General features: G+C 33.3%; 1 protein-coding gene across 2 annotated transcripts; it reads right to left on the bottom strand.

Annotated features, from left to right (window-relative positions):
• Window positions 1-3,346: 3,346 nt before the first annotated feature.
• LOC121424082 (ubiquitin-conjugating enzyme E2 U-like) lies at window positions 3,347-13,245 on the bottom strand. Of its 2 annotated transcripts, none has more exons than XM_041619667.1 (10): window positions 13,084-13,245; window positions 12,176-12,278; window positions 11,478-11,562; window positions 11,005-11,097; window positions 10,328-10,425; window positions 9,515-9,641; window positions 6,597-6,788; window positions 5,972-6,068; window positions 5,463-5,584; window positions 3,347-3,635 (listed from the first exon to the last, which is right to left on the bottom strand). In XM_041619667.1, the coding sequence occupies exons 2-10, from the start codon at window positions 12,239-12,241 to the stop codon at window positions 3,529-3,531; spliced, it is 987 nt and encodes a 328-aa protein (XP_041475601.1). In that variant the 5' UTR covers window positions 12,242-12,278; window positions 13,084-13,245; the 3' UTR covers window positions 3,347-3,528. The 2 variants fall into 2 exon arrangements, with proteins under 2 accessions (XP_041475601.1, XP_041475602.1); XM_041619668.1 differs by having other exon boundaries at window positions 12,176-12,267.
• Window positions 13,246-13,439: the final 194 nt, after the last annotated feature.

The following is a 13,439-nucleotide window of genomic DNA, read 5'->3' as shown; positions in this document are numbered from 1 at the left end:
GTCTGACAAGTCCTTTCATGAAGCGTCCCCCTAGTCATCAAAATTCCATATCCAAACACATCCAGCAAAGTTATAGCATGGCTCACTTATCCTTCATTGACGCAAGAATAAGATATTTTGAGAATAAAGACCTCTTGACTCTGTACTCTGTCAGTGTCCCGTTTTATAAAGACTTGTTATAACAAAAATTAATTCACAATAACCAATTTACTTTCGGCCAGTCAGATCGGTGGATTTCAGTAGCTTTATTGCAAATTTGTTAATGTAACAAGTTTTATGAAACGGGGCCCAGATCATCATCACCTCAATCTCGTAGGGTTCTACATGGATCAAGTTTGAAGGTGATCTCTCAAAAGCTCTTTACTAATCAGAACAAGATATTTTCATGAATATATTGACCTTTGACTTGTGACATAGTAGCCCCCAAATCGAATCAGAATATCAGTCGCCTATACGCAAATATGACCCAAGTTTGAAGCAGATCTATCACTCGGTTCTTTATAGTTATCACGAGAAAAAAATTCACTAGGTCTTCACTCTTCAAATGACTTCTGTGACATTCATCAACCTTTGACCTTTTATACCCAAAGCTACTAAGTCGTCCCTACTTTGAGAATGATTTTTTTTACATTGCCAGGGTGAATGAAATAAGAATGGAAGACCCATAACCATTGGCTCAAATTCGTCAAGGTGGTTTTGAAAACCATCGTTGAACCATTATCAGTGTGCGTATGTAAAAAGATGTCAGTGTGCCAAATTGATGCCTGTTGCTATGATGGTTAAGCATGCAATTTTGTTTATGAGTCCACTGTTTTGAATTAATGACCCTTAATGAGTCCACTCTTAAAAACAGTAGACTCATGAAATAAATAGAGAACTCAACCATAGCAACAGGCACCAATTAGTGCAATTTGACATAAAGCATGCATCACCATTTGAATTTTTTAAATTATAAATTATGCCTAATTTATACAGAAAATCTGCATCAAGCATGCGTTCAACCAATGGTTTTCAAAACCATCTTTGTGAATTAGGACCAATGTTGAAGCATCAAACTGCCGATGGTGCGGTAATTATTAGAAAATATCCCAATACATGAAATGCCAGCATTTTAAGTTTGAATTTCCTTGATAATGCAAAATAAAATGAGTGATGATAATACATGTACATTGTAAGCTATCATTTTCATGGATAAGAGTTACAGAAAAGAAATGTACAAGCAAGGCATGTTTTTTATTTTACTTAATTATTAATTTTGAACCTTGATATTACAAAAATTATATACATGTACATACATACATCAAAAATAACATAATCTCAAACAGATATATTGCAAATTGCTTTCTACTCTTTTCTATATATTATCATGGAGAGATACAAGCTTTAACAATAGAGGTCACATATTTAAAATCATATTATTGGAGGGATTAGCCACAATATAAAATCAGTTTGTGGTGGTGGGGTTCGGAGGGACAATAGGCACACCTGATTGGCTGATAAACAAAAGTGCCTGTTACTATGGTAACTTTTCAAAAACAATAAGTTGTCAATGCTGACAACTTTCATGACATTGTCTCGGGTTATCAACGAGTAGTGTTGACAAAATCGTTAACTGACACCTTTAAAGCAATGGCTCCTCCCCCAGTTTTAGACCAAAGTTAATAAAAACAGATCTTTACAATGTAAATTACATTAAATGATACCATTTGTTCTACAGTTTCTTTCTTTTCTGTGCTCAAACAAGTGTTATTCCCAAGGTCATCCTTAAGCATTCTTATATGTATATTTGATCAACAAGTTCACTCTGTTCATAATGGATACAGAATACAACTCTAAATGAAAAAAATGCTCAATCAATTCATATATCTGCATTAAAATGTCTCTCTGTTCCTATCCAGTAACAGCCATTGAGCATTTCCTTCGACACAATTCCAAACTATCAAAATGACTGGAGTTGAAAATCCGAAAGTAAACTCCACTATGATTCTTGAGCCTTTCTTACGTGGCTTGGTGCGGTTCCTATAGCACAAAATGAAATATCTAGAAATCCTTCAGAAAACATCATCAAAACCTTCCCTTAAGACATACCCTTTTCCTCAATAAGTCATTTCCCTTTTTATCTCTGACTGTATGTTAAATTATTATTAAAACATTGCATGCACTATGGTACTTTTTGTTTTTAGCTCCTCTATATATCCATAGTTATTATTATTAATGAATCATTAGAACAGCTGCAGTGATATAAATGACATCAAATGACTGGTTTTTTTTCACTACAGAAACACATTAAAGTTTCTCTTTTGTTATCTGGCACAAGTAGCCACTATTAAAATACAAACCCACTACACTAAAATAACCATCATAGCTTTTGATGTTTGATTATCAAGTATTGAAAGATCCAATGATTACACACCAGACTTCAAGGGGAAGTTCACCCTGACAAAAACTTTGTTATAAAAATAGCAGTAAAAATGATAAAAAATATTGTTTTAGGTTTGAGGAAAATCCATTGAAGATTAAAAAAGTTATTAGAATTTCAAGTTTTTGATTTGTGACATCATAAATGAGCAGCTGCTCCATTGATATGTTGATTATGTAACATAAAATGCATAAATTTCATTTTGTAATGGTTAGTGATTACTAAATTTGAATTTTCTTTTTAAAAGCAGGTGTGAAATCATCTGTGTATTGATATACTGAAGGTACAATAAAAATCACTTCCAAATTTCTGAGAAAATGTAATTTCATTGATTTTTTTACCATACACGATGTAGGAAAGCTGCTCGCATGTGATGTCATAAATCAATGATAAGCTATAATGATAAGCAGTTCTTAGAGACGCATAATTCGATATATATAATCTCTATGCGTATAAATAGTATAGTCTCTATGCATCAAATAAATAAAATTCTTATTTCTAATAAGTTTATTATTCTTTGATGGACTCTCCTCAAATCTTCGCCAATATTTTTCATTATTTTTGTTGGCTATTTTTACAATAAAATTTTTGTCAGGGTGTTATTCATTTAGCAAAATTAATCTCTCTCTCTCTCCTGCTTTCTTTTGAATCCCTTATATTATTCCTCATTGATTTAAGCCGATATACACGATTCCTTCACTAGAGAACATGCAAAACTTTACACGTCATTGTTTCAATGATCAAATTCTGGCGGAAATCCAATCAGGAAACCTATTGCTCAAGGGGGTGTGAACTCTTGTTTCATCCCCCCTCTTAAATTGTATGTCGTCACAGATTTACGTTCGTGCTACTCTCTAAAAACCTTATTTTCCTCCCCTTCTCTCTTTCTCTTTTGTTTTGTCTCCTCATTTTTTTCCTCTCTCTCTCCCTCTCTCTCTGGAGATAAGAACATTCGAGTTTCATGGCCTACACATGTAGAACTGAATACATTTTTTTCACAAATCTCTTCAGTTTCTGAAGTGCACTGTGGTTTCTGAGCTAACTTATTCAGTCTCAATAACTTGGCTGAATGAGTCATGTTATACGTCTTTCGTATTTTGACCTGAACATCATTTTAGGAGATCTTCACTGAGGTCGTTCGTCCATGCTACCAGGTCATCGACCTCCTTCTCCCAGGCATCCTCCGCTTCGCTGGGGGCAGTTGATGGAGGGGGAACTGTTGATGTCAAATAAAACAAAACCAAATAAAAAATTCTAATTGTAATGATATTATCATCATTATAAATGTTTTTTGTATTATAGGCACAACAAAATATGCTTTTAATTCTTATCATTACTTAGTTTATAGTTTTTCATTTTAATAGTATATATGGTACACTTTGTAGTATATTTTCACAGTAAATATACCCCTCAGTAATTTATGGCAAGCCTCTGGCTTTTTCAAGTGTTCATTTCTCACTTTTCTGATGTATTAAGTCAAATGATTTTCCTGAAACAAATGAATGAAAGATGATTCCTGAAAGAAAATTGGTAACAATACTCAAAGGTCAAGTCTACTGCAAGAAAATTGTTGATTTGTAACAATATAGAAAAATCAAAAGTGCACAATGCTGAAAATCTCATCAAAATCAGATGTAAAATAAGAATTTATTTAAAGCTTTGTTATTTTAACAAAATAGTTAAATTATTACAAAACCTCAATGATTTGCAAATGAGAGTTGATAATGTCACTCACTATTTCCTGTTTCATATCATACACAAACATGTACAGTGTAGTAAAATAACACAAAATCGTCATTACGGTGTAGCGTTAATTTCGGTGAAAGTTACGTAATCTTCGCACACCGAGTTCTCATTGCGGCAGCATGGTCGAGTGATTTTTGTAGCCTGTTATTAGTCGTTTCGCGCGTATTTGACACATAAGCTTGCACCGTGCGATGATTCACACAACACCGGCACTCTTGACCGAAGAGCCGACCCAGCATGCCAAATGAACTTACACACAAACTGAGGCCTATACCTCGGCTATCTTTCCTTGTATGCACACACTATCTCCCTGGTATACACATATACATGTAATGATAAGCATGATAAGAGAGAATTGAGATGAATGAGGGAAATTGGTCTCTGACCATCGTGATCATTGTGAATGTGGGGCTACAAAACATGCATGCTAACTGACTGCGGGACCATACAGCCAGCCAACGTTTCCCCCTTTTCTGCACTAAACAGTCACTATATAGCCAAAGGAAAAATAAGGGATATTACGATTAATGTGATATTGGACAAGTCATGTAAGTTTTATAATTTCATCATGTTCATCTTTTTTGTAATTGATGATCCTGATAATTCCTTCACTGTGTCGGTTGTGTAAGTGAACTATATCAAGGACTCATCATTTTCTATATGGTTTTTACTGTTTTTATTGTATATGCCAATCTTATGCTCCCGTTGCTATCACCTCTGAATATTTTATCGCTGTACGACGTTGTGTGCATACCAGTACACCCCAGTAGGCCTACACTTCGTGTAGAATGAAAGTTCACATATCGGATACAAAAGTTTACGTGAATGACGGCTGTCTCAAACGCCTACAGGTCGTTTTCGTCAGCTTGGCAAAAGTGATGTACATGTTATTTTGCTAATTTATAACAAAATGCCACGGTAAAAATCTAATCGGCGCGGATAGAACGGATGCTAATAATGTTAAAAAACAAAGTATCGTAGTTTGCAGAAATCCTTTTGTTTTGGGACAAATCGCCGGGAAGGGAAAGAAGAGGGAAGAGCTCGTGGAATCGTTCGCTCTCGCTTGTTTCTCGTAGGGTTTGCGTGCAAATCTCTGTCAACCGTGGACAGTGTGCAGCGGTCTCGCTGTAATCGATTCACTGTGGTGACCTCATTTTATTACTTGTTTGCGTAATGACGATTTCGCGTGATTTTACTACACTGATGTAATTTGAAAGACATATGGAACCCAACAGCTTTTTCAAAATATAAAATTCAAATTCCTATGAATTGCATCATAGATTAAAGCAATCCTGACCTGTTCGTTTTGGGAGATATATCTTCCTCATTTTATTAATATGATCCAGTCTCTTTTCCTTCCCGTCTGGCTCTTTGTTGGGTTGCTTAGGGCCAAACTTGCCATACATCAGAGAATTGTGCCTGAAAACAGAAAGCTGAAGACTGTCATAGACTGTTTGTAATGATTAATTTTCATTCTCATTATCATTATTATAATCATTATTATTACTATTACAATAATAATTATTATCATTATCAGTATTATTTATTACTATTATCATTATCATTATTATGAATATCATTATCTTCATTATTATAATGGAATTATTACTATTATTTTTTATTATCATAAATTATTATCATTGTTCATCATCAGAATTACATGTACGATCATTAATATTATCATCACTATCGTTCAATTTCAGCTTTCAGCCTTTCATCGTTACAAAATACCCAAGAAAACAGTAAGAGAAGAAGTGGCTCAATTATTCCCGAAGTTTTTAACATTGATGATGTTTTCTGACTTACGTTTCTAACTGATGTTTCATATGATTCTGTAGTTCCTCCATATCCAGGCCAAAGTGAGCTGTTTGAAGCTTGGGATCATTACTAATGGCTTCCAGCACTGAGGAAAAATACAACAAACAGCAAAAATATTAAAATTTGATTGTACTCACAATAGAGCGAACTTATAGATTTTTCACAACATGGTTTGTTAACCCCCACACTATCTTCATCCCTATACTATCCCTGAACCCATTTTATAATTTTTCCTGTTTGCACTGGCCGAACTTTCTGCTTTATTTTTCAGTACCAATCATACTCGTAGACAACATATCTATGAAATTGAAGGGGGGGTGATACAATAAGACTTAAAGCAAGTTCAAACCAGCAGATAGAGAGGAAAGTACTTGTTTTGCTACTTGGTAACATAATTATTGTGGTATGAATGTACTATCGAGTGGTGAATCATTATGTTGTTATTCAAATGGGCCTATATGACAAGTCTACCCAGCTCTGAATGTTGCATTATGTTGGCCAGATATGAGTAGTTTAGGACTTCAGGTGGCGCCATTAAGGCTGCTGGTTCGTTGCTACTTTAAAGGGGAAGTTGCTGCACATCGGTTAAAAGCATCACTATCAAAACACTTACAAGGATTCTTCATTTCAGCCCGAGCTTTCGACGTTGCTATTCCAGTCCACGTTGTAAGGTATTCATCAAACGATATCCTTGCCATCTTCAGGATGCTCAGACCAGAGTTAGCCCCGCTCTCAGGGTCTTCCTTCTCTCCGGTTCCGCTCTCAAAGTGAACCCTCGATCCTTCTGTTGCAATCGCTTCACCAGCTACATCATTAATTACCAAATGATAATAACAATAATGATGACAATGATGATAATGATCATGATCATGGTGTAATGATGATACTAATAAAAATATGCAACATTTATACAGCGCTTGACCCTAAAAGAGCTGGGTAAGTTGGACCCATCTCACAGCGGAGGGGGGGATGGATTCCGCCCCCCTTGAGATCTTGGCCATCGAAGGCCACAAAAATTTGCACAGTAGTAGTGTGCAATAAAATTTACAAGGATGTATGATCAATTTTCTGAAAAAATATGATTTTTTTAATGAATTAATTATGCTAATTTATGCATGAAATAAAACATTTGCTCTAATTAACTTATTATGGCCCCCACAATGCTAATTTTTTATTCACAGACTCTTTGTAGGATTGCCATCAAATGTACATAAAAAAAATTGGTATTGCAAATCTTTATTATGTATTTTATTGTATTTTTAATTTCTTACGTATTTCTTTGTTTTTTACTTTTTGTATTTTATTGGGTTTTTTTATGAAACTTGTTGCAGACTTAATTCTAATAACATACTAGACAAAATTAATCAATTTTAATCAGTAAAATTAGAAATAATGATACATTTATGAATTTTGGCTAAATACACAATTTGCATTGGATTTGTACATGAATTCACGTTTTTGAGCAATTTTGGGTCTGACATGCACTTACATAATGTTGCGTAATTTTGTAACCGTGAACCCGGGCATCGCATATTTGGTCTCAGAAGTTGCGCAATACTTGAAAGTGAGCGGCGCGGTCAAAACATTTCGCGCAATGGATTAATTGCGAAAAATGTTGAGGGGGCGGAATCTGCCCCCCAGGCCTTTTAGGGTTAATATGTTTTTAAGTGCTGCTTACTATTGCCCCTGCTTTACAATGGCTACTCTTATTGAGTGCTCAAGCATTCAAAGAATTTCTTCCCAAGTACCCATTTACTACACCTGGGTGGAGGGTGGCAAATGCAGATAGACACCTTTCCAAAGGATGCGAGTGCTGCAGAGGGATTCGAACGCTGGACCTCATGGTTTAAAGCCCAGAGACTTACCCACTAAGCCACAATATCTCTACACCTCTACAAAAAATTTGAAAATCCCTGATGTTAGTGTGCAGGCACAAACCTTTTTCTTTTTTTTTTATTTGTACAGTTCTATAATGCAGGGTCTGAAGCAGTGAGACTAGATGCACTATGTACTGTGGCTGCCTCTGTTTGACACAGACAGAGAATTGGAGTCTAGTCTTCACTCTAGACATGGTATAATTGGTTTTAAAGTGTCAAATTTGAGTCTGTGCTTACAGACTAGGGTGGAGTGAAATAATTTTTTAAAGGGATTTACAGGAAGAAATCAATGATATGCTAAATTACATATATTTATTCTAAACAGAATTAGCAAGGAATGCTAAGATACATGTGAACACCATCCCCCCCAAAAAAAAAATGTCTTAATATATTCAACATCATGCTGAAACAAATTTGAGTTTAATTACAATGTAATGCTTGTTTTGGTGAAGAAGAGAGAGGTAATCTAATTTTATTCGATCTTTTCATGAAATTAGGTAAAAATATGCATTTTCTTTTTTTTTTTAATTGATAGAAATCAATTTGATTTTGTTTCATTTTATTCACTTTCAGCATCATCACTTATATAGTTGAGATATCAAACATAAGTAACAATAAGGCAAGCAAGTAAAGAATCAGAAAATAAATTTTATGACATGATGCATAGAATAATCATAATAACAAATTGCTTTATCATAACTGTAAACACTGCTTTTTCACATTTGAATAAGCAGGATATGATAAAGTCGAAAGAGATATGTGAGAGACTATACACTAGTCTGATGTCATACAACTCCTTGCTTTGTCCAATGAGCGTTTTCATGCAAGATCATCAATGAGTAATAATAACAAATGTATTATATAATGAATTATTAGTTTATTCTTTCATAATTTTGCTTATACGAGCAACTTTTACTTGATATTTACAATATGATTACTGTCAATTCAAGTAGTGATTTTAATGGTCAATCTTGACTTAATATTAATGAATACCTCAATGGCAACTCTTCTTTAGTATTCCTTGAATCTTCAGCACAGAGGAACAGTGCAACAATAGAAAAGCCTGAATTTTCATTTCATTTGCCCAAATTTGACAAATAAAATTTCCTTCTTCACTTCATGATTATGTTCTGCACAATGATCTTAACAAATTATCATTTCTTCTAATTCTTTTGAAAAGAATGCATTGTTCGAATGGATTTCTTATCTTTTGTCTACCTGCTAATGAAAATACAACAACTTCTATTGCAATGTACATAATACTCACCAAATACTCCGTTGAACACTTCATTTGTATCAAAACGCACAAATCTGGGGTCCATTGCAGAAAGAGTTGCGTAAAAAAAAAATCAATCAGAAGTCCCAAATGCGCACTGTTGATTGCTTGAAAATAAAGTTGTGCATGATTTTTAGAGTTGCGATTGATTGCAACTCTTTCTGCAATGGACCCCTGTTAGCAGATGGAAGAAAATATTCTGCTGCAAATTATTTTTAAATTACTATGATCTAATCATAACAAACTATACTTTTTTCCCATATTACTGTTTATGATACATATATAAATACAGTATATAGTATTTTATATGTTATATCTTGTTATTGTCTAAAGATATCATCAAAGTAAAGCTGATTTGATAATGAAAAAAATACTCACCAAAGACCTTCTGGCTGGCATTGACACAATCTATGACCATCTGCTTGTAAAGACTGGGTGAATTCTGAAATATACTAACTGCTTCTTCATTCACTGCTCTGGCTACTACTGGATTTGACAACATACACTGAATGGATTGAGAAAGATAAACAAATGCAAACTCTTTGATATTTCGAATGATTAATTTTTGGACAGAAATAAACATTTTCAAGTTCAATAGTCCATCAGTATTCCCTAAAGGCCACCGCACAGCTTATGACTGTTCCACTATCCGATTTCGGAAGAAATCACATTTTGCTCATTTTCTGAATATATGAATGAAAAGTGTGTTATTATTTGCGGTTCAAATTAACTGAAAGAAGAATAGTAATATATAGAATAAGATATTCCATGTCTCAATTTTAGTATCAAGTTCTACTAGTTTTGATAAAAAAAATTGGGTAGCAGACCACTTGCAAGGTGTACGGTGGCCTTAATCTATATTTCTGAATTTCAACATGATTCTGTTTGTCTTCATTTTTATTGCAACATGTTTTATTTAATTTTGCAAACTATTGTTTTTTGTTTTGAAAGTTGACAAATAATGCACATTTTCCTTTCCATCCTCAATAACTCTTCTTCAACGTCTCCTCAACCATTTCCACTTCCTTATTCTCTCATCCTTTCTCTTTCTCCTTCCTCCTCTCCTCCTCATTTTTTCTTCTCTGTCTTCTCCTTCCTCCTCTTCTGCTTTTTCTCCTTCTTCATCTCCTTTTTATTTTCCTTTTCTTGTATTCATGTTTTTATTGTGATTTCATATTAAAAAGAACCTACCTGAATAGCTAACAAAATGCTTTGTAAACTGTACGTCTCTTTCCAATAATTTACATTATCAAGAAATTCCACACATGGACGGCCTGTCTGCATGTCAACTATTGAATTCAGAAAAGGAACAAATGTACATGTTAACAAAGATTTATAAAACTATTACCCATAACTAAAAATATTTGAAATATATCATATCAATAGAAAGTATCTTATTACCATAGGAATGTTTATATTTATATATAGGCCTAAACACTATTGACAAATTCTTTAATGATCTAATAAAGCTTTGGATTAAATGATGTGAAGGTAATTATAAACATACAATGAGATTGAACTGAAATATGATTTTAGTGGCAAAATTTCTTCATATTGTTTCTCATTCAAATAATTGCATAAAGTTTATTCCTTATAACACAAGCAAATTAAATATATATATCAATAATTACATTTGTAGGGTGCTTAATACAGGTGTTTCTAAGTGCTCAGTCTTCTGCCTATCAATTGTACCGGGGAAAATAAAAATGTAGTTTTCATAAATTATATTGTTTCATAAATCTCATCACTTAATGCGAGGATGATGGATTCCAAGTTACATGTACATCAGCTCTATTGTTTTTCTCTTGGGAGAACTAGACATTACCAATGAGAGAGATTACAGATTCAGGAATACACAAATCACTTACTATTCGGATGAAATGGGATTGTATGAAAACGGATATCAGGCGGCCTGTAGTTGAAATTTTCATCAAATTTCAGACTGAGAACAAAAATTCCACCTAATAAGAGAGAGAGAGAATGAGAGAGCAGGTGTTAGAGTATGTTACTAGTGAAAAGGAATATTCCTTTTCTAATTTATTTAAAATCAAATTGCTTATTCTTAGTCATAACTTAGAAGGTATAATGGTATAATGGTGATATGTTCAGTAAGTGTATTTACATTTTCATGTAAGCAGTACATAAATATATTTTTTAAAATATGTGATTTTGGATATTATTTGCAAACTAATAGAGTAATCATTTTAGTTTTCATTATTTGACAAAAATGAAATGAAAAATATTGGAAAACATTTATTCTTGGCATACTTTTTTTTTATATACATCTACACAATATTCAGGATATATTGACTTGTTTCTACAATCAGGAAATGATATCTACCTTCCCATATTGTGCCCTTCAATCCTCGTATTGTTGCTGTCCATTCCATCATATTGTCCTGTGAAAGTGGGTGGGCATTTATTCCCTGTGAGATGAAAAATGACTTATTCATGTAAGCTAGAAATACATTTGAACATTCCTTCTTCTTTGTTTTCCATTTTGGTCAATCAGAATTATCAAATTTTAATTTGATATTATTAAACCGATTTTGGGGAAAATCATTTTGCTAATAACACCAACCTCTTTATTTCAATTTCAAATATTTCTTTGGGCCATATTCAGAAGGTGACTATTGTGATTCTTTGCGAGTGGTATTTACTTAAACTTACTTATACTTTAATAACCACACCAATTCCAATCTTTCTAAAAAGTCATTTCCATGTGTATTCATCACATTAATTTCCTCTGAAGATTCTTACGATTTTGTGAACTTCTTGACTCTCATCAACATATTGGTGAAAGGTTTGTTTCATTTTTCTCCCACTGAATTTTTTCTCTCAGTTATCAAACTTAATAGACACTAGCAACATGTACGGTAGATATTATCAACTACCAGTTATTTTTGTTGATGCATCACCATCATCATATCATCAATATTATTATTTGTATGTTATTACTTTATTGATACCATTTATATTACCAACACCATAGGTAGAATTGTTTTTTGTTTGTTCATTGATGAAAAAAAATGCACTCACCCATACAGGATCTCTTTGCAGCATGAAATATTCTCTGTCCAATAGTAAATATGCCCTAGAATGCATATTGTATTGCCCAATTTTTCCTAAATCTTTTGTCAATCTAGAGTAGAGCCAGAACAAATACACAAAAAATAAAACTTATTACACAGAATTCAATTCAAGACAAGAATGGTAACCAAATATTTATTTACAGACACTCTTAGCCAAGACAGAATATAATAATAAATAGACACGACAAAAAAATAAATGAATTATATCTAGTGCAGTATTTTCTTCAATAATGTGGACGTCTTTAAATATATTAACTTAAGGCTACGGGCTGAATTCTACATGTAACTTTATCATAACCTTGTTTATTGAATGTGTGAATCCTTTTAGAAGAAAAATATACACGACTGTTAATTCAAGCTCCAGAATAAATTCCAGACCATAGGCTATAAAGATAGTATAATCATCAGATTACCAGTCACCACTACAGACACAACATAGTCAGTTTTCAAGCCAAGGGCCAGGCTCAGCATCTGTCTCAAAACAGATTTGTCATTCTCTACAACATCAACAACAAAGCTAAATTAAGCAAGGCTAAGTAAAAAATTAACACACCAGTATTTTTTAAAAAACTTAACTTTCTACTGCATATTTACGGTGGATGTTCCATCATACTTGTAGTAAGCCAAGGAAGACAAAAAGGTAATTTAGATCATACGATCATCTAACCCAGGTGGGCTCGGCGTTGAGCAACTGCCCATCGCCACCTGCTTGTTTGGGTTGACGGACGACGATTGTCATGGCTTGCTATTCAAAACACTTTTTTAACCACACATATATTGCAACGTGTGGGGCTGAAGGTAAACACAGTCTCTAGAGTCTAGACGAGAAATCGGATTGTGCACGTCAAATCTTACCCGTAATATTCAGGGTATCGTTGTGACTCCTTAAAATTGTCTACATTTTCAACTCAGCTCACTGGGAATGTATCAAATGTCCTATTTTTGCCAAGCTATTCCATTTTTTCAGACAAACTTTCGGAAAAATTACAGGTTGTTTACACTCGTAACCATATAGTCTCGTTCATCAAAGGATCTGATTGAACTATTAAATTAATTAAAATTTCAATAAAAAATAGGTATTTTATCGTAAATTAAATTCATTTAATCTTTTTAATTATTTTTTTAATATTATAATAAAATTTTGATAAATTTAAAATATATTTGCATCTTTTCTTTTTTGGCAATGTCAAAACGTCGTCTGCTAGGTACTT

Source organism: Lytechinus variegatus, chromosome 11, assembly GCF_018143015.1.
Source record: "Lytechinus variegatus isolate NC3 chromosome 11, Lvar_3.0, whole genome shotgun sequence".
Taxonomy (NCBI): domain Eukaryota; kingdom Metazoa; phylum Echinodermata; class Echinoidea; order Temnopleuroida; family Toxopneustidae; genus Lytechinus; species Lytechinus variegatus.
This window is presented reverse-complemented; position numbering and strand designations above follow the sequence as displayed.

Bases quoted from the DNA above. Each gene is read 5' to 3' on its own strand.
- LOC121424082 (XM_041619667.1), bottom strand. From the start codon at position 12,241: ATGCATTCTAGGGCATATTTACTATTGGACAGAGAATATTTCATGCTG. The intron at 11,098-11,477 runs GTAGATATCATT...CTCTCTTATTAG, and splicing joins GAAGGGCACAATATGGGAAG to GTGGAATTTTTGTTCTCAGT. The intron at 6,789-9,514 runs GTGAGTATTTTT...TTAATGATGTAG, and splicing joins TGCCAGCCAGAAGGTCTTTG to CTGGTGAAGCGATTGCAACA.